Genomic DNA, 18,255 nt, shown 5'->3' on the forward strand with positions numbered 1-18,255 from the left:
ACATCCTCAGAGCAATAAGTATTTTGACACATAGTTAAACTGTATACACTAAAATTAATTGGTGTATTGTATGCCGGCTCTTCTTCCTTTGACAGTTAAGCAGCTCTCCCCTTATGTGTTTGATTCCAATAAAATAATGATTGCTCCCATATCACCTGTTAATGACACACTCAAGAAGCAAACATAACATTAAGCTTGGTACGAAAAAACAACAACAATAGCATGAACGGTAACAATAAGGTTACCTTTTCCATCGCATGATACATATCTAGTGAGTCTGAGGCACAAACTAGACAGTCACAGTTAAAAATTCAAAACTGCTGAGATGGGCTAAGCTGCGCACGGCATTCGAAAAAAATGGTTGGAGTTTTTGCCGCACAAAGAGGCGCGAAATATTTGCATACACTTGCTAACGTGAATGCCTACTTCGTCAGTTATCACTTTCTCGCGCTCTTTATTTATATGTGTGGTGGCTTAGGGAAAATGTTTGTTTCTCTCTTATTTTGGCCGCACAACACGCCTTTTTATTAAAAATTTTAATTAAATGTCTCTGTAATATGAGCTGCATGCGTGAAAACTGCCGATCCACGATCTTGAGGAAAAAAAATCACTTAGTGAAAGCAGGAGGGAAGCGGGTTTTACTTAATGTTGATTAAAAGCCTTGGTAAAGATTCTACTGAGATGTGTGCGCAAAACGGGAACTAATATCAACAACAAAACAAGGCAAAAAAAGGCGAGAAACTGAAAACTGTTTCCACCCCTTACAAGTGACATAATTGAGTCACTAAAGCCTTATTCCGATAAACTTGTACTTGAAATCAGTGTACAGTAACTTTGACTTTTTTATTCCTCGGTCAGCTTTTTCATCCCAGAAACTAGGACTCGCCTGAAACTCACTCAGAATTATCAGTTTGTATTAAGCCATTCGTAAGGGTGCGTGCGTCACCTATGCTTTCTATCTGCATAACTATAAGCACCCTGAGCTCTGTAAAGGAGTCAGTTACGGTTAGAACCGGATTTGTGGGATCGAATCTCGTTGGTTTTTTCACAAAGGTTATTACACGAAAAAATTATCTAGAACGAAGCCCTAGATGATTTTCTTTATGTTTTACGTTTCCTATTTTGTCCTTCCTGTATTTTCTCTACTTTCGCAGTTTTCCTTTCCGTGTATTATCTATTTTGCAAAAATTTAATTTTGTCCTTCACTTGTTTTCACTCATAAGCTCATTCTTTTTTAGTGTAAGCCTAGTGGAGAGGGGAGTGGGGTACAGACGGGAATTTGAGAATCGATGAAGGTTTGCCGGCTGTGGTCTACAATCCGTCTTCAGTCGTCCCTTACTTTTAATGGCGGAGCTCGCAGATGCACGCGAGGCCAGCACTACCACGACCTCGAAGATGATAGGAGGGAAGGAGAGAAAGACCTTTCTCATTCCCATCTTCCTCCACGCGCATCTCACGCGCACTTCGATCGTTGATATTATGAGTAGATAAACTACTGGGTAAAAGTTAGTTACAATCCAAAATCTGTTTATTGCGTCACCCTCCTGAGTACAAAAATTTGACAAATGTTGCGGTTTATCAATCTCATCTAGTCACATCTAGCATTTTTGAACATAATTTTTAGATTTATGAGAAAATTTTTAGACAGAGGATATGATATTCTTAGCTATTCTTGCAACTGCATAAGGCAATTTTTATGCACTTGGATCCTGACTATTGCAATTTTTACTTGTAAATCCTCTCTCTTTTTCTTTCCTCAGTACCCCAGTCATGCAGGTTAAGGTTGTGTGGATCAATTGAAATCAAAGACTTGCTGGATTCCATAAAGTATTTATTTTGATTTTATTGCCAAATTCATAAATGATACACTTTTCAGACAAGTACCTACTAACTTTGCATAACAACTCCATGTGCAAAAAGTAATTTCTTCTATTAAATTGTTAAAATATGGTCAAAGTTCATCATGTTCAGTTTCCGCAGGCTCATTGTCACTCTCAGTTTTCATCGTCACTATCATCGTACTCGTCATCATCACCAATGCATAAACCTGCCAAAAAATCAAGCATCCTTACATAGCTGGTAAATTTGTCTAATCAAACTCAATTGTGCGAGTGTGCTTCATATATTCTATGTGAACGCTCATGACATCAGCAAACAAATCCCTTGAGAAAAAAATTTTCCTTGAGTTGAAATGTTATAAAACAATTGGTTCATAAGTCAGCTGTACATTCATCAAGATATGAAGCACGGGGAAGTTTGGAGAGCACTCAAGAAGCTAGAGTTGCTCTTGCCTACACCTCGCACAACCTTACGCATCTTTCAAGCTCTTCAAAACTTCTACCGTTCGTTACATATATTATCTCACATGAAACGCTACACTGCCATATGAACCAATTGTTACATTTTGACCTAGCCTTTTAGGATTACCTATTAATAATAAATCTGTAACTGTTCCTTACAAAAATAATAAATTGCAATGCCAGTTAAATTTATGGCACAATTGAATTGAAAACTGACCAAATTCATGAAATGACCACAGACAGAAGCAGTATGAATGTGAAAAGAGAATAATAAAAGTCATATTGCTTACCAGTGGTTGTGCGGCACATATATTTCTTTGGATCCTTGCGCTCTTTCTTGAAGGATGCTATAATATCATCATCATAGTCCTCTATAATACTCTCACACTGGAAAAGAAATCATATAGACTACATATCATTCTATTTCATATGCACAATCAAAAGAGATATTAATTGTAGAAAAAAATACACGTATAATGTGAGCTGATACATAAAGAAGCTCAATCCAAGTGGTCCATCCAACTGGAGCTTATTGTGGTTTCCATATCATGAAGGTCCTGGGTTGTGAGAAGCAGTGTAAAGAGTACAACACAATGACCCATCCAAACCTGCACCTCTTAACCCAGAGTCCAATATGCTGACCATGAGGCAACCACATCTCCCACAATAAATTAAAAAAAGATGGTAAATATCATGCTGTATCATACATAATGAAAGGTGTTATTCACCTTGTCAAGAGCAGAAGACAAAGGGGAATTTTGAGTCCCTTACCAAGATTAACACCACAGACTTTTGGATTCCCCACTCTAATGCTCAATCACTGAGCTACAGAGAACCCCATGATAGACCAGGCTATTGCCAGGTTTATATGTAACACACCCAGCAAACTGCAAGGATCAATCCATTTATTATTTGACCCAAACTGCCTTGTGCATATTTTTATTGAAAAACTATAGTAGACAAAAAGCCTTGGTATTCTAGCCTAGAGTGAAGTATCCACTGCATGTAGCATGGGAAAGATCTGGTTGGCAGAACTAGGTCATTCAGCAGGCATTTGTGTAAGTTTAATTGTCCATGCTTTGTCACAAGGTACTAAAAACAGGTGTAACTTACTGCATGTTTGAGCTTCTGAGCTATATCACCACTGATTGCCACATTACTGAGTGTGACTGCCTCACCAGATCGTGACGAGGTTCTGATGTATGATTTCTTTCCAGTGTTGGGATCTGTCGACTCAGCATATGAATTCATTTTTTCACACATATTATCAAGCTGTTCTATCAGATGAGTCTCTGATCTTGCATATTGAATCTGGATAGTTAAAAATACACATATATTCCATGAGATATATGTGGCTCACATTAGCCTGTCCCAGGAATATCAGTTGTAACTTTGGCACAAGTGGAAGTAAATTGAAAAAAATATATTTCTTGTTGCACTGCACAAAAATCCATTTTCCCCATCTTACAATGTTCCACATTTAGGCCATAAAGGTCTTGAACAAGCTAGGGTTATCAGCTAGTGGGATTTCAAACTAGCATACCCTGTTATATAAAGTCAGCAGTACATGATAAAAAAAAAATTTTGAACTTTACCTTTTTGGTATTTTGGTTACCTCTTGGATCCACTCTGAAACTCTCCACCTAGAATCATTCAGATGATAATAGTCTGTGATTTATCCCAAAAAACATTCCAGGCACTGTAAAAGTTTCTCATATACAGTGTATTCAACCATAATTCCAAAAAGATGGCAGTAATATCATAGGTGTCTGCATGCATATGGGTTGAAATTTATCATTCTTGAATTTCAATAAAATAAATACCCTCTAGCTTCATTTTTTAGAAAATGATTCAAAACCCTACCTCTAAAGTCTTTCTGGGATCAACTTGAGAAATTTCCCACTGAAGCTCATCCGCAATGACATGGCATACTATCAGAAGAAATGTTGATAACAATATGTCATTTAATCCTCTTAAACAAAAGTAACTGTAACCCTTTAACTCCCATAAGTGACCAGACAGAATTTCTCCTTATAATATCAATACAATATCAAGCAGACAAGTGATAAGAATAAAGAAAAATATTAATTAGGAGATTATTATTTGATCCAATACCAAATTCTCCAAACTAAGATCACAAGAACTGTATAGCAGACAGTAAGGAGAATTACTAATGAGGCCTTGGGAGTTAAAAGGTTAAGAAGAAATTTGGAACCTAACAATTTGCTTTGCCAGCAGACACTAAGGTACATGTCAATAATTAGAGAAAGACTTAAACTAATGTAAGATCTTTTCAGCTACATTTTCTGTATCACAGCATTCTTAGTGACAAGGAGCCTTGCCTTAAGAAGTGATCAATTCAAAACTTCTCCTTACCATAACAACACACTGTCTAGCAGATAGGTAAAGTGAATGGTAAAGTTTCTGCACAGCCCCAAACTATTGTAAAACAAATCTGTTTTCCCAGTGGAAATGTATTGTTTTTGTCATTGTTTTCTCTGTTCAAGAACTGAATGCATAATGTAGGATGGGGCTGTGCGGAAACTTTACCAAGTGAATTATGTGTATTAAACATGGGAAATATCTCTAAGATGTAACAAACAATTCTCACAACTAACTAAAAGTTAACATATAGTCATGAGTTGGGAGAGTTGATGCTCTGATCTAGAAGATAAAGGGATACATTTTCTGAAACTTACCACCACAGTATAGCTCTTTATCCTTAGCACCGAGTGCTTCATTCACAAAAGTTGTCACAAAAAGTACTACAAGACAAAGTTGAGTTGCAGATTCCATATCCAGCTGTTCAAATTAAATAAGAAGGAAAACTTGTAAAATTGTTTTAACTTAAAAATATGTCTTGGGCGTTGATCAACGAGCAGTTCAATTTTCAGAAACCTTGGAAGTGACATCAATGAAATTGAAAAGGAATTATAGGTGATGGAAGTTCTAAATGGCAAACAATTTTAATGATTTTCCTCTCAACTACAAGAAAACCTAGGCGTAAATCGATCATCAATGAACACGTAGAATTCCCACCATTGTAAATATGAAAATTAAATATCACGAGTTAAAACTGAATCATACAAACCTCAAAAGAAATCCTATGATCCTATGTCGATGATCGAAAAGACGAAAACGAAAACTGAAACTTTACATCGAAAGATCAAACTGAAAAATTCTCCTGAAAGAAATACACCTATTCACCTGGTCCCTTTTCACACCTACAATGGCTATAACCGCTGACTAGTCTTTCGCATTGTGTTCTGGGACAGCATTTCCTCCGCTTCACCGGCTAGAATTTGGAGGGAAGTCAAAATGTAGCAAGGAATTATACCTATTTTTTTTTTTTAATCCTAAAAATAAGGCGTAAAAAGGAACATTTACTTTGTAATTAACTATGGCACCACCAAAATCAAGGAAGATCGTCATCATGGGCTTTCGCTCTGTTGGTAAATTTTGTAGATGTGAAACGTGACTTTTGTTTTGCTAGAAACCTCTTCCCGGTTTATGATTTTCTCTCGATTTACATGGCCGTTGTTCACTTTTCAGGTAAATCTTCGATCACAATCCAGTTAGTGGAAGGGCAATTCGTGGATTCCTATGATCCAACAATTGAGAATAGTGAGTATGGTTCATTCATCTGTGTCTCAAAACGACCTTTAATATTCTTACAATCGAACGAGCTAAAGCAGGTTTCGCTTGAGTTGAACCATTCCTTTTATTTATTTTCTTTTGAAAGCTTTTACAACGAAAGTAAAGCATAACAGTCAAGAATACGTGTTGGAGCTTGTCGACACGGCAGGCCAGGTAAATGTTATTGATAAAGCACTCTTGATTTCTCGTTGTTTTAGAGACAGTTATCCATTTGTTTTTTTTTTCATGTAAATCATGTGTACATCCAGCTATGCACGTATCATGCTTCCGTTTTTCCACAGGGTATAAATGTACCGTTAAAAGTTGTGAATATACGGTCTGCAGCTAATTAAAACCTAGCAACATAAATATCTAATATTTAGCTCGGCATCTTTCGCTTTCACGTTAAATTTTTAGCTAAGATTTTACATAATTTTGACTTTAAGTAGTTATTTATAGAGTTAGTAACCTTTCTGAAAATAAAAATATATTTATAGTTAAATATGTTTAGCTTGTGATAATGGCATGGTGCATTGGGTACTTAACCTATGCCATTTCTCTCGAGTAAAACTCGACGGGGAAGAAAAAATGCCTGAAATTCGCGGCCAATTATTGGGAATTGTACTGATTCAAAATTACTACTCAAGAAAGTCAATCATGTATTACGAAGATCTAGAAACTTCGAAGACTTTTTTTTTATACAACTTTCTTTTTCCAGAGTCACTTATTATATATTATTTAATTAAGACATGTATGTTAAAAGCTTAAGGATGACTGTTGGTGTTTATCCTGTTATGAACTTAAAAAAATTTAGTGGCAAAAAATTGTTCAAAAAATTGATAATTTGTCAGCATTAATTGCAGAATTTTATTAGTATCATGTTACACCATTTTTCGAGGAGACAAACAGACCACTCCTCTATCTTGTTTTTGAACAAAATTTGAGAAAAACAGGAGTATAATATTACAACTTATTCTGTAGAGTTACACATGTGTAGTGAAATTCAAGATGAACAAAAAAAATGATAGTTCTATTTTGTGGGATGAAAAAGCTTGGAAAGGACCAAACACATTAATTTGAAGAACAGATGACCATTTTTATTTATGGTTTATCTTCAAATTGGAGCGATGATTGCAGTATTGCATAGTTGACATTCACTAGTTGTTTATAGCAATTAATTTAAATTTTTGTTTTCACTCTTGATTGATTCAGGTGATTTATGTCAATTCTGTTTAAATTGTTCTCTTATATATATGCTTACCATAATTAATTAACTCTTTCTGTTGCTCTTGAGCAACCACCTTCCAGTTCTGGCAGCCAAATTAAGATTTAAGGTTACAGATGGCAACTTTGAAAATGGTTTATATAAAGCATTGCAGTTAGCCAACCATGCAACCAGTTATATTTTAATTGAATCTCTAAGTGTTATAATCTGAATTTGAAATTTTTCTGCTTTAGTTTTTTCATTTGTGCTGGAAGTGCTTCAATATATGACATAATTTTATCTATCTTGTCTCCAGGATGAGTATTCTATTTTCCCTCAGTCCTACTCAGTTGGAATTCATGGTTATGTGCTTGTATATGCTGTAACATCACCAAAAAGGTAGGTTTATGAAAGGAAACTTCAAAGAGAATAAATGAAACAGATATAGACAACATTAATAAATGTTTTTTGTAGGAGAATTAAAATAAAGCTAATTCTTTTGTAGTACTAGCTTCAGCTTTTCTTTCCCAAGTGCTATTAATGAGACGGGCGGTTGAATTTACCATAAGGTCAAATTTCGTGGTTTTTTATTATGCAATTCTTTTTCCTTCCAGTTTTGAAGTTGTCAAGGTTATTCATGAAAAGCTACTGGATATGTCAGGCCAAGATTAGTAAGTAAAAATTGCAAGACAACTTAAATTCATTTGATTTTACTTTCTGTAATGTATTAAAGGTAACTAAAGGTTTGCTTGATGGGGTTTTGATTGATCCTGATCATGGTGCACCTAATTGTGTTAACCCTTAAATCCTTAAGAGTGACCAACATCTCATTTCTCCTTAGACTATCACCTCTAGATAAAACATTAGGGTTGTGTGAATTAAGTAAATGATCACCAACTAAAGAGACTCTTGGTTTTTCAACCAACATCTTTGTCAGTATCATAAGAAATGTGTAGAAAACAGAATGGAGAATGTGCATACTGATGTTAAGGAGTAAAGAGTTAAGAGGTTAGGTGGCAAGGGTGTCAGGGAAGCCTGGAAAAATACTTGGGACTCATCTGCAATGGACTTGCATCCTATCTACTAGTGGTAGCACCAATACACCACCCGCTCAGGGAGTGTGGTGCACATGACTGGCACACAAGGCTGTCGATATCTACACATGGGCTTCCCTATCGTGTTAGAAATGCAAGATTAAATGAACCCTCAAACATAATTGCACAGATTGAATCAAAAACTCACTTTTGTGTACTTCTTTTTATTTCTTCCTAGTGTGCCAATGGTCCTTGTTGGAAACAAAACTGATTTACATATGGAAAGGTACAAATACATTTACAACTTGGATTTTAGGCTTGAGATTGTGCTAAACAGCAAAGCATAAAATCTTCCTGAAAGAATGAAAAGCCATTGAATGTTTTGTTAAATGCAGGGACCAGATGTTTGACTTGGGCTAGCCCAGGGTTAAATTTTAATCCAGGTTTCTATATTTCTCTGTTCAAAATCTGTTTTGGGTTAATTTTCCTATTTCTTTTTAGAGCATTCAATTATCAAATTGTAGACAAATGGAATCAAACTGAATATTCTTTTAGAGCTTTCAGATCTGAAATCAAATTTCATGCTAACCCAAGGTTATCTTAATCCAGCTTTGAACAACCTGGCCCTGATGTTCAAAACAGAATTTCAGACCAAACTGTTTTTAAAGTGTTTTTTAAACTAAACTTCTGTCCACTTTGAACTGAATTTTAGACCAAAGTGTTTTTAAACTAAACTTCTGTCCATGTTTTAGAAAAGTCCCAACTGAAAATGGAAAATCCCTTGCTGATTCCTGGAAGGCAGCTTTCTTTGAATCATCAGCTAAGGAAAACAGTGTAAGTGAAAGCCTCTAAACCTTACAATGGTTTCATATAAGTTTTGGAATTGTATACTATGCAAGGTGGAACACTTAGTAATATTTCAAGCAGTAGACTTGGAATCAAATTGTCCAGATTGAAGCCAAACCAACTTGGTTATGTTCTGGCACCAGAGAGTGAAGTCGAGATGTTTGCTTTCAAAACTGTCAGGCTTTACATGTCTTTTCCATAACGCAGGAAAAAAAACCTTTTGGAATTGCAAAGGGTCAGTTGTCTGTGTGGTCTTCTTTGTCATTACCAGTTGTATACTGTAATTTGCAATACTCCCAGCGAATACAAGTTGTAATATGGTTTTAAAATCTGGCAGGGCAGGCCTATTACTGGTAGTTTGCACACAGACTTTCAGTACTGTCTAGTAACTATTGACATTTAACTGTAGCTTCTTTTCTTACTTCACAGAGTGTCCATGAAATTTTCCGGATGGTCATTCGGGAAATAGAAAAGCATGACAAAGATGGGAATGTAGACAAGAAAGAAGATTGTACCATTTTATGACCACCGTCCCCACCCATACAGCAAGCTACCATGGAACCTAAATTATATTTTATGATATGAAAACTTTTCCTTTCTACTCTACTCTATGCTGATCTAAGAAATTTATTTTCCCCTGTAGAACTGATTTTAATGAAATCTCTCCTAATTGATGAATATGATTTGTATCAACTGGGGCCATAAGAGTTCGTGAATGTGCATTGTAAATTTCTGGTTTCAGAATCTTCTACATCCCAGTGTAAAGTCATGTAAGCCCTCTGTGTGTTTTAAGAGTGGCAGTGTCTTGTTTTTTCTTGTTTCTTTCATTTGGCTTTTGCTGTAATCCTGGTAGCAGTGTTTAATGAACTCATTTCTAATTGTTAGATATAAAAGCATTTGCCTGTTCTTTTCTTTGGTTACCTAGTGAATGCCTTTGCATTTTTCTCGATTCTTTCTAAATACAACAATTATAATAACAATGGATGAGGAGTGTACTTCAGATCAGGACAATATATTTTTAACAACAATTACTTTAATATATGGCTGAACCTTGTTCAAAGAGATTGTGCAGTAGTTTAAATGCGCATTTGCAAAATTTCATAGTTAAAACTGTGATTTCTTTTTGTGTGTGTGTGTGTGTATCAGGTCTGATCACAAAAGATGATTGTGTGTGTTTTTAACATTCTTTGATGGTCTGGTAGATTTGTTATGAATAATTGTCAAATCACATATACTCTATGCTGTTTAGGCTCACTGATTTTTAAACTTTTGTACATGCACCAAAGCTAACTACAAACTTTAGGCCTGAGTTGCGCAAAGCTATCAGCCACCATCTTTGGAAAGGAACCTGTGTTTCTCCCCTCTAAGTGTACAGCTACTCTTCTTGGGGAGGATAGCAAACTCCACCCTAAAGAACAGGTGCACTTAGGCCCATTGCAACCCAGGATTAGGGTAACATAGTTTAGGAACCACATAGTCCTCAATGTTTAATACCTTATTGACAAGTTGTAATGTGGTGTGTGATCTTTGGTGCATAGGTTTGAGCAAAAAATTGTCAAAAATAATAGTTTCTTGCAAATGGTAAAAGGGAAGTAGTGTACCTACTCTGTAGCATATATAGCATGTGCAAATTATGAGGGTAAATTGTTAAAATTGTTTGTTTCTTCAAATTTCATGTAGGGGGCAAATATACAAAAATGATTTTTAATTAGTAAAATTGCTTCTTTGTAATTATGCCTAAAATGTAATGCACTCATTCATTTGATTCATTCATAATTTTTCTTGTCAAAATCAGTGTTTTAAAGCTGTAAAACATTTGTTTGGTGGATTTAGCTGATGTTAATTGGACCTTGATCAAGGTCCAAAAATGTCACCCTGAAGCACAGTTGTAGTGTTTTTTTTCCTTGGTTATTTCAGACCTAATTGTTTTAAAAGTTATGTTAGAAAAGAAAATTTAACAGTAATTGTGCTTGTTCTTGTCATCATCTCACTTGCTTGAATTCTGTTTAATTTTTGTAAAAATAAATGGTTGTTGATGTGTTAAAATTTCATTTTAGAAATTTTGGGTGGACTATTTGAGGATTTTAAAGAGATTTGTGGGGGTGGGGGGGGGGGGCAGCAGCCTCTAGGATTCGTGTCAACCTCTCTTTGTTGCGAAAAGTTGATTTGTTTCCATGCGATCAAACAAATTGGCTCGTGAGTTGGGTGGAAAGCCATTTCCCTTAGCTGCAACCAATTGAAAATACCTGTGCAACCCTCTTTTAACAGGACAAACGTTCAAAACTTACCAACCGCAATAAGGGAGTATGTTGTGGTGAAGTGAGGCCTGATGACTCAAGAGCAGGGATGAAGGGTGAACAGAAGGGATGCGGTGCTGCCTTGAATATTTTTAAAACTTGTGCATAACATAACGGTCTGTCATGGCAGCTTCTTTAACAAGAAAGATTGTGTCATGCGATCACAAAGCTAGTAAGGCTGTGTTCAGTTTTGAACACTTAACAAAACTGCGAAGGCTTGCGTTTTTCGCTTTGTGCTATATGCGTTAAAGTATTACGTGTATGGATTGGTTACAGTTATTTCCTGATAAGTGTCAAAATTTCAAAATTCTCGATTTTACAATTGGTTCATACGTCAGCGTGCGTTCATCGAGATATGAAGCACGCGGGAAGTTTGGAGAGCACGAAAGATGCGTAAGAGTTGCTTGAGGCGTAGCCGAGAGCAACTTAAGCTTCTTGAGTTCTCTCCAAACTTCCAGCGTGCTTCATATCTCGATGAACGCACAGCTGACGTATGAACCAATTGTTTTATAACATTTCATCCTGATGGAAATTTTTTTTCTCGAGGGATTGTTTGCTGATGTTATGAGCGTGCACAATAGGAATAATATATAGATTTAGCCAAGCCTAAAAGGGAGCTCAAAAAAGTGGCACACGAGGCGCAGCCGAGTGCGTCACTGATGTTCTTACCACATTTTGACGTCCTCTGTGATCTATTACTGAACAGACGCACGGCAACTTGGAACTCTATTTGTTTTATATAATAAAGAATTAGAAAAAGTTTTAATGATAACGTCATCTATACGTCTGTCCTCCAATAGATCATAAGTGAGAACCAATCAGAATGCGTGCATAACTGAACTTATTATATAAACTCTCATAGAGCACCCTCTTTCAACCAATGACAGCGCGCGTTATATCCGAACTTTATTTTAATATAAATTCAAGTGATCATTCCTAGCAAACGTCAACATTCCCTCTGGCTGCTTGAAAACCGAGAGGTCCCTGGGTTCGATGTTGGCCAGTTGCCTTCAAGAAAACAAAATGGCGGGAGGTAGGTGAAAGAAACTCGCACTTTCTTCTTAAATGAACTGCTCCTATTTGAACTCCAGCTTCGCATTTCACCAAATATATGTAGGGATGTTGGTTATGGGAGTTTTCTAATTTCTTAAATTGGTTAAGAACACGAACTCCTTGCTATACTTATGCACGTGCTTGTCGCTGTAGTAAAACTAGTTACAGTAGCTTTCAGATAAGTTTGCAGTTTTGTCTTCACTGTATTCTTTTAGTTGCGGATAAAACAAAGAATGAGGATGCAAGTGTAGGGGTAAAAGCGGAATCCAAAGCAGAACCTCGTCGCAAACTTTGTGCTTACTCACAACGAGTTTGCAACTTGGAAATACTGAAAGGTTTTGACTTCTGCCACAAGCATATTTTGGAAGATAAAGCAAGTCCTTTTAAACCATGTGATTTCGTAGCAAAGTCAAATGGTAGAAGATGTCCTAACCCGGCACAGAAGTTGCCGCACGGAAAAAGGTATCTAGATATGTACATTAATTTACATTTTAAAAGAAATACAGAATGTTATCGAAGGCTTTGAGTAGGTAAATAAATAAATACTTTATGAGCACACGTCTATGCTAATATCAGAAATACTGAATCGCTCTATGATATTTTAATTGATTGGCTTTAGCCAAATTAATTTTTACTTTGTTGAAAGACACAGAAATACTTAATTTTTATCATGAAATTGCAGCTTTTGCATTATTCACACACGCAAGGCAGAGCTACGTAGAGCGGTGGAAGAGAGGAGAAAGAGGAGGAACATAGGTGATAATGAAGGAAGTTATGAGGATGATAAAGGGAAAAGAAGGAGAACTTCAAGCTCAAATTCACAAAAGAGTGATAAACAAGAGGGCCATTCTTCAGGTAAGGAAAAAAAAAATGATGGAGTAAGGGAAACTTTAAATTAGATTAAACTGTGGCCAAGGTTATCATGAAGAACAGCTCTTCTCCATTGACTGCCACTGAACTGAGAAAATTCTGGATTAAATGCCCTCAGGGGTTTCAAAATGTGTTAAAGTAGACATCAGACTCTGCAAAAGTAGGTGACTGTGAAAGGTTCATTAACCCTTTAACTTCTGGAAGTGATAAACATGTAACTTCTCCTTATAATATCCATACATTATCCAACAAGCAGGTAATGAGAATACTCAAAGTTATAAGGTAGAAGTTGTATCTCGATCTTACTCCAAATTCTTTTAACTAATCTACAAGGAAATATGTAGCAGCCAGAAGGGAGAATTAACAATCAGACCTTGGGAGTGAAAGGGTTAAGGGCCAACAGGTAATTATTTTGACTAGGGTAATTGGTGACATGTTATCAAGTTGCTGACAGAACTCTGGCAGTTACCAGCTTGTTTTGATCCCATGGCTGCCACCATGGTTCAAAGTGGATTATTGTCAAAGCAAGAACACATGGTACATGAACATGCTTTATTCTGAGACAAGACCAAAAGTACATCATGGGTAATGTGTCAATGAAATCTTGTAGTTACCTCAACAGATAACCTATGATTTGGGAACAGATGACCTCCTTTTTTAACCTTGTCACTCTCAATATCTGAATACAAATTCTCCTGACTGTCTCCAATAAATTTCTAATAAATTAAGTGCAGAGAATTGAAGGTTAAATCAAAGAATATCTCACACTATCTTACATGTAGTTAGTACTCGTCATACTTCTCCCCCTCGGCTTTACAATGTACTAATCATACAAGGAGAAGTTACTTACTGGTTATTGCTAGGAGTGTAAAGGTTTTTAAAAATATTACGTATACTACAGCCAATCTATCAATGTTTGATATCATTCATGGAGTCTGTGTTCATTATGTCTTGAAGATGAAGATGGTGGTAATAGTGGAGATGATTATCTTAAGGTGGACAGTGCATGGCATGGTGATATTGATAGCGATGCTGAATCTGTTGATAGTGAAGAGGAAGACCCACTGAAGTGAGTATACGTTTCAAAGGAGCCAATGTCACCAAGTTTTAATTTGGTTTATTTCAACTGAGTTGATAACATAAACTGGCCACCATAAAAGAGTTTCTAATCTGACTTTTTGAACTTTTGTCTTTTGTTCTAAAGCAACAGCTGAGTTGAACCTCTTTATGGTGGCAAATTTACATTATCAACCCAGGGTCCAGTTGTTCAGAGGTTGATTACTGCAAACCCAGGATCAAATCTAAATCTGATTTTCTTTATTTCTTTGATAAAATGCGTTTTTTAGACAATTTTCTCTTTTCTTGTTAGAGCATGCAATGATCAAATTTTGGACAAAGAGAATTAGACTGGATTTTCTTTTAAAGCTTTCAAATCTGAAACCCTGGATTATCTTAACCCAGCTTTGAACAACCAGGCCCAGTTGATTAAACCAAGTTGTCTTGTAATACTCCCTGTGATGCAACATCACAGTTTCTCAAGAAACTCACCCCCTTTACTCACCAAACTTTAGGCTGATATAAAATTAACAAGAATAATGATGGTGATGCTAATGATGATACTTAAAATAATTGCTGTGAAAAATCTCTTGAAAAGGCATTCCTGAGCAAAATGGCAGAATTTCTTAAATATTTGGGTTTCCCTGGTCAAACCTATGAGTAATGTTGACAGATAACAGACTACTTAATGTGCTTTAAATTAAAGAAACACATGTTATGGCATCATGGTTTGGAGTATAAGGATGAAGCATCTATGGTTATTTTAGGCATGCTGGGGTTTGGTCAGTGGAAGAAGCTACCAGGATGTGTCGTGATAAGATGATCAGACTGCGCTCACTGTACATTACACAGTTCAAGAGGTTACAACACGTGCTGAGGGAGAGAAGGAGAAAATATTGTCAAGCTATTCAAGCAGAGGAAATTGAAGATACAGGTTATCAAACAACGGCCCACTCTGTTTTTTTAAGGTCATCAAAATGCCACACATCCCTGTTAAATTTCAAGTATTCTTTCTGGGGTATTGTTTGTTGAATAGCATCCTTGTTTTGTTTTGTTTTTCTTACTTTTCAGTTTCCTTTTTTGTTGGATTTCTCCCTTGACTTTGAGTTATTCAATCACTTTCAATGTGATCAGTCATGTTGACTAGAGAAAACCCTCTTATTTTCACCCCTGAAGCTCTTGAATGTTGAACAAATTCTTCTTGTTAGTGCCATAGGAACTGGTTATAGAACAGAAAGGAGAGTATGTGTGCTGATGCTAGGTTGTAACAGGTTTAAATGACAACTATGTTTTCTGTGATGTTAGGAGAGTGCAATTTGACTCGCACACAACTGCTTGGTCGGAAATCTCGTCATGATTGTCCTGGTACTGAAGCCCTCTTGCATCGGCAAGCAAAAGAGAAAAAACAAGGGGCAAACACTCGGCAACAAGGAGTGTCCAATCTACGCTGCACATATTCTCCAGGAGGAAATAGATGCACTGAAAAAGTTTTGCCTCTTACAAAACACTGTATGAAACGTATCCTTTAATGTCTAGACGGTAACAAGATGGCTGTAAAAGTTTTGTACCAGGGTCTTACATGAAATGTGATATGAATGATGAAAGGCCAGAATTTGCAATATTGAGGTTTGTGTTTGTGTATAAAGTTTGAAATTCCTCAAACTCCTCTACATCCTCTTCATTGTGGCACAATACGTGTAAGTTAATATCTAAAGCAGCATGCAGAACTGCCTCCTTGCTGCTTTGTTTTGAATCCTTAACACACTTTCATTACAGACATTACTCATGACCCTAACCAGCACCTTTTTCAAAGGTGCACATTTCCTTCCAAAGGTGAAACACATTGTGATAGGAATGTTGCAAAGATCTTCACCCATTCAACATGCAGACTGCACATGGAGCTACCTGCAAATATGAAGAGGCCAAGTGTGGAAAAGGACCTACAGAATGCCAAGGAAAGAGCCAAGTGAGACAACATTGCATGTTAACTTTATAAATTTAACAAAAAAATTACCTTCTTGGCAAATTTCAACAAAACCAAACCACTGGTACATTTGAATCTTCTTGTTGGCTAGTGTAGGTATTAACTTTGTCAGAGGTGCTGGCACATAAATTTATTTTGTCAATCAGTACTTGTGGAAAATGCAAAATAAAAGCTTAATTTTTTTTCTTTTTTTTTTTAAATTTAAGTTTAAGGAAAGCCAGAACATCTGGTAGCAAACAAAGTGTAACAGGAGTACCAGAGGCTTTACAGCAGAAATCCATTGTGCTTTTGCCTCCAATTACCACTGGTGAGTCATTTCAGGCACAACCCACCACCACTGGAGTGCAGCAGCATGCTATGACAGCCCCCTTGTCCACTAAGGGTACTACATTAGACACCACAGAGAAAATGGAAGTAGATTCAAGTGACACAAAGGCTGACCTTGACAATAAGGAGTTGTCAGCAATCTCTGTAGATAAAGAAACATCCTCAGTTAGCTCAGCAGGGGCTTCAGTGCAACCCAAGCTTAGCCCTGTGTCGGAGAGTATATCTCCCGGTCTTGCAGCTGCTAGCCTTGTGGCTGTTTGTAGCAGCCCACAGCTACCTCTGCAGGGAACACCCGTAGCAAGTGTCAGTGGTGTAAAACAGGCTGCAGTCACAGATTCCAAGGTAGTGCCATGCAGTGATGTTAAAGACAAAAGTGCCTCTGCTGATAATAGCAAGGTTGATGCTGATCCTAAAGTATTAGAGTTAAAAGAAAGAGAGGAATCAGGCGATACTGAAAAGGCAGAGAAACAAGAGAGTAGCCTTGTGAAATCAAAAGACACGTCTGATCCTGATAAATCGGCATCCGTCCAGCCAGGACATTCAGAATCTGCTGAAAAGCAACCTGACGAATCCCAACTCAAATTGAATGTGGCTCAAACCAAAGAGGAAGCCAAAGTAACAACTTCTACAGTTTGTACTTTACCAGCTGTCTCTCAAACTGTGCTCCAGCTGACCACCCTAGTTTCTCCTTCACAAAGTGCACCCAGCACTTCCTCCAGCAGCACGTCACAAAATGTGACAAAAACCAAGTCCGCGGAGCCCTCTGAGGCCATCCCCTCCCGGGGTACCTCAAAGAGTGCCTCTGGGGGTCCCTCACCTGGTGTTCCTCTTGAGCCCCCTAAAGGCACGTCCTCGTGTACTTCCACTGCCGTCTCTACTGTTGCAAAACAAGCACCATCAGTAACATCTGCAAGTTCAATTCATCTACCCCAATCGAATCCAAGTTCCTTGGCGGGACAGCCATTGAAAACAGTCGGTGTCAAACCCTCGATTACAAGTGAGCCACACCGCTCAGCTGCTGTGAAATCCTTCCAACACTTGCCGGCGGGAATGACTGCCGCAAGCTCCAAGCAGTTTAGTGCAATCACTTCTGTTACCACTAAGGAGACGAACAAAGATGCTAATAAAGTAGACACGGGCAAGTCCCAAGAACAGAGTGGTTCATCTAAACCATTACCGATGTAACAATGATAGATTATCTTTGGTTTGTTATAGATGTCAAGTTTACGTCGTGGATTAAAACTAATGGTCTATGACAAAGTTTCAGAGCGCTTTGTAAGCAGTGTTATGTTCTTTTGGTTAAATTTGAGTTTCATGTACACGGAAAACTTACCTTGGTGTAAAATTTTAAGCAAAGGTCAAATGTTACGATTGAGATCTCATTACGTTAGTCAATAAAATTGTGTTCTTTGAGGGTCCAATGTGTTTTTGAGGCTCTTGATGAACCAAGGCTGTATAAACCCGCGCCATCCCGAGTAGGCGTACGTAGTTCTGTTACACGCACTTCACCCTTAAATTCCCGAGATCTGATAGGCAACTCTCCCCTTCAGCTACTGCATATTTCCTTTTAAATTAGTTACAAGAATCACTTTAGTGTTAGATCAAGACAGCAACTTCTAATTGATATGTTTCGAGTATCCTCATTACC

At 37.1% G+C, this 18,255-nt stretch overlaps 3 protein-coding genes across 3 annotated transcripts; 2 read left to right on the forward strand and 1 right to left on the reverse strand.

Annotated features, from left to right (window-relative positions):
* Positions 1-1,818: 1,818 nt before the first annotated feature.
* LOC131786989 (protein canopy homolog 2-like) lies at positions 1,819-5,525 on the reverse strand. Its single transcript, XM_059104052.2, has 7 exons — positions 5,392-5,525; positions 5,000-5,102; positions 4,164-4,231; positions 3,896-3,943; positions 3,414-3,611; positions 2,591-2,687; positions 1,819-2,047 (listed from the first exon to the last, which is right to left on the reverse strand). Exons 2-7 carry the CDS (start codon positions 5,094-5,096, stop codon positions 1,995-1,997), a joined length of 561 nt encoding a protein of 186 aa, XP_058960035.2. The 5' UTR covers positions 5,097-5,102; positions 5,392-5,525; the 3' UTR covers positions 1,819-1,994.
* A 53-nt stretch (positions 5,526-5,578) lies between these two features.
* LOC131786978 (GTP-binding protein Rheb) lies at positions 5,579-11,050 on the forward strand. Its single transcript, XM_059104034.2, has 8 exons — positions 5,579-5,752; positions 5,853-5,924; positions 6,043-6,110; positions 7,457-7,539; positions 7,755-7,811; positions 8,413-8,460; positions 8,927-9,008; positions 9,450-11,050. Exons 1-8 carry the CDS (start codon positions 5,701-5,703, stop codon positions 9,543-9,545), a joined length of 558 nt encoding a protein of 185 aa, XP_058960017.1. The 5' UTR covers positions 5,579-5,700; the 3' UTR covers positions 9,546-11,050.
* Positions 11,051-12,326: 1,276 nt separating this feature from the next.
* Positions 12,327-18,023, forward strand: LOC131786974 (streptococcal hemagglutinin-like). The gene is made up of 8 exons (XM_059104027.2): positions 12,327-12,350; positions 12,586-12,832; positions 13,053-13,225; positions 14,198-14,309; positions 15,064-15,230; positions 15,602-15,814; positions 16,073-16,262; positions 16,487-18,023. Exons 1-8 carry the CDS (start codon positions 12,341-12,343, stop codon positions 17,790-17,792), a joined length of 2,418 nt encoding a protein of 805 aa, XP_058960010.2. The 5' UTR covers positions 12,327-12,340; the 3' UTR covers positions 17,793-18,023.
* The last annotated feature ends 232 nt before the right edge of the window (positions 18,024-18,255 follow it).

The sequence above is a fragment of the Pocillopora verrucosa genome, chromosome 10, assembly GCF_036669915.1.
Source record: "Pocillopora verrucosa isolate sample1 chromosome 10, ASM3666991v2, whole genome shotgun sequence".
NCBI lineage: Eukaryota > Metazoa > Cnidaria > Anthozoa > Scleractinia > Pocilloporidae > Pocillopora > Pocillopora verrucosa.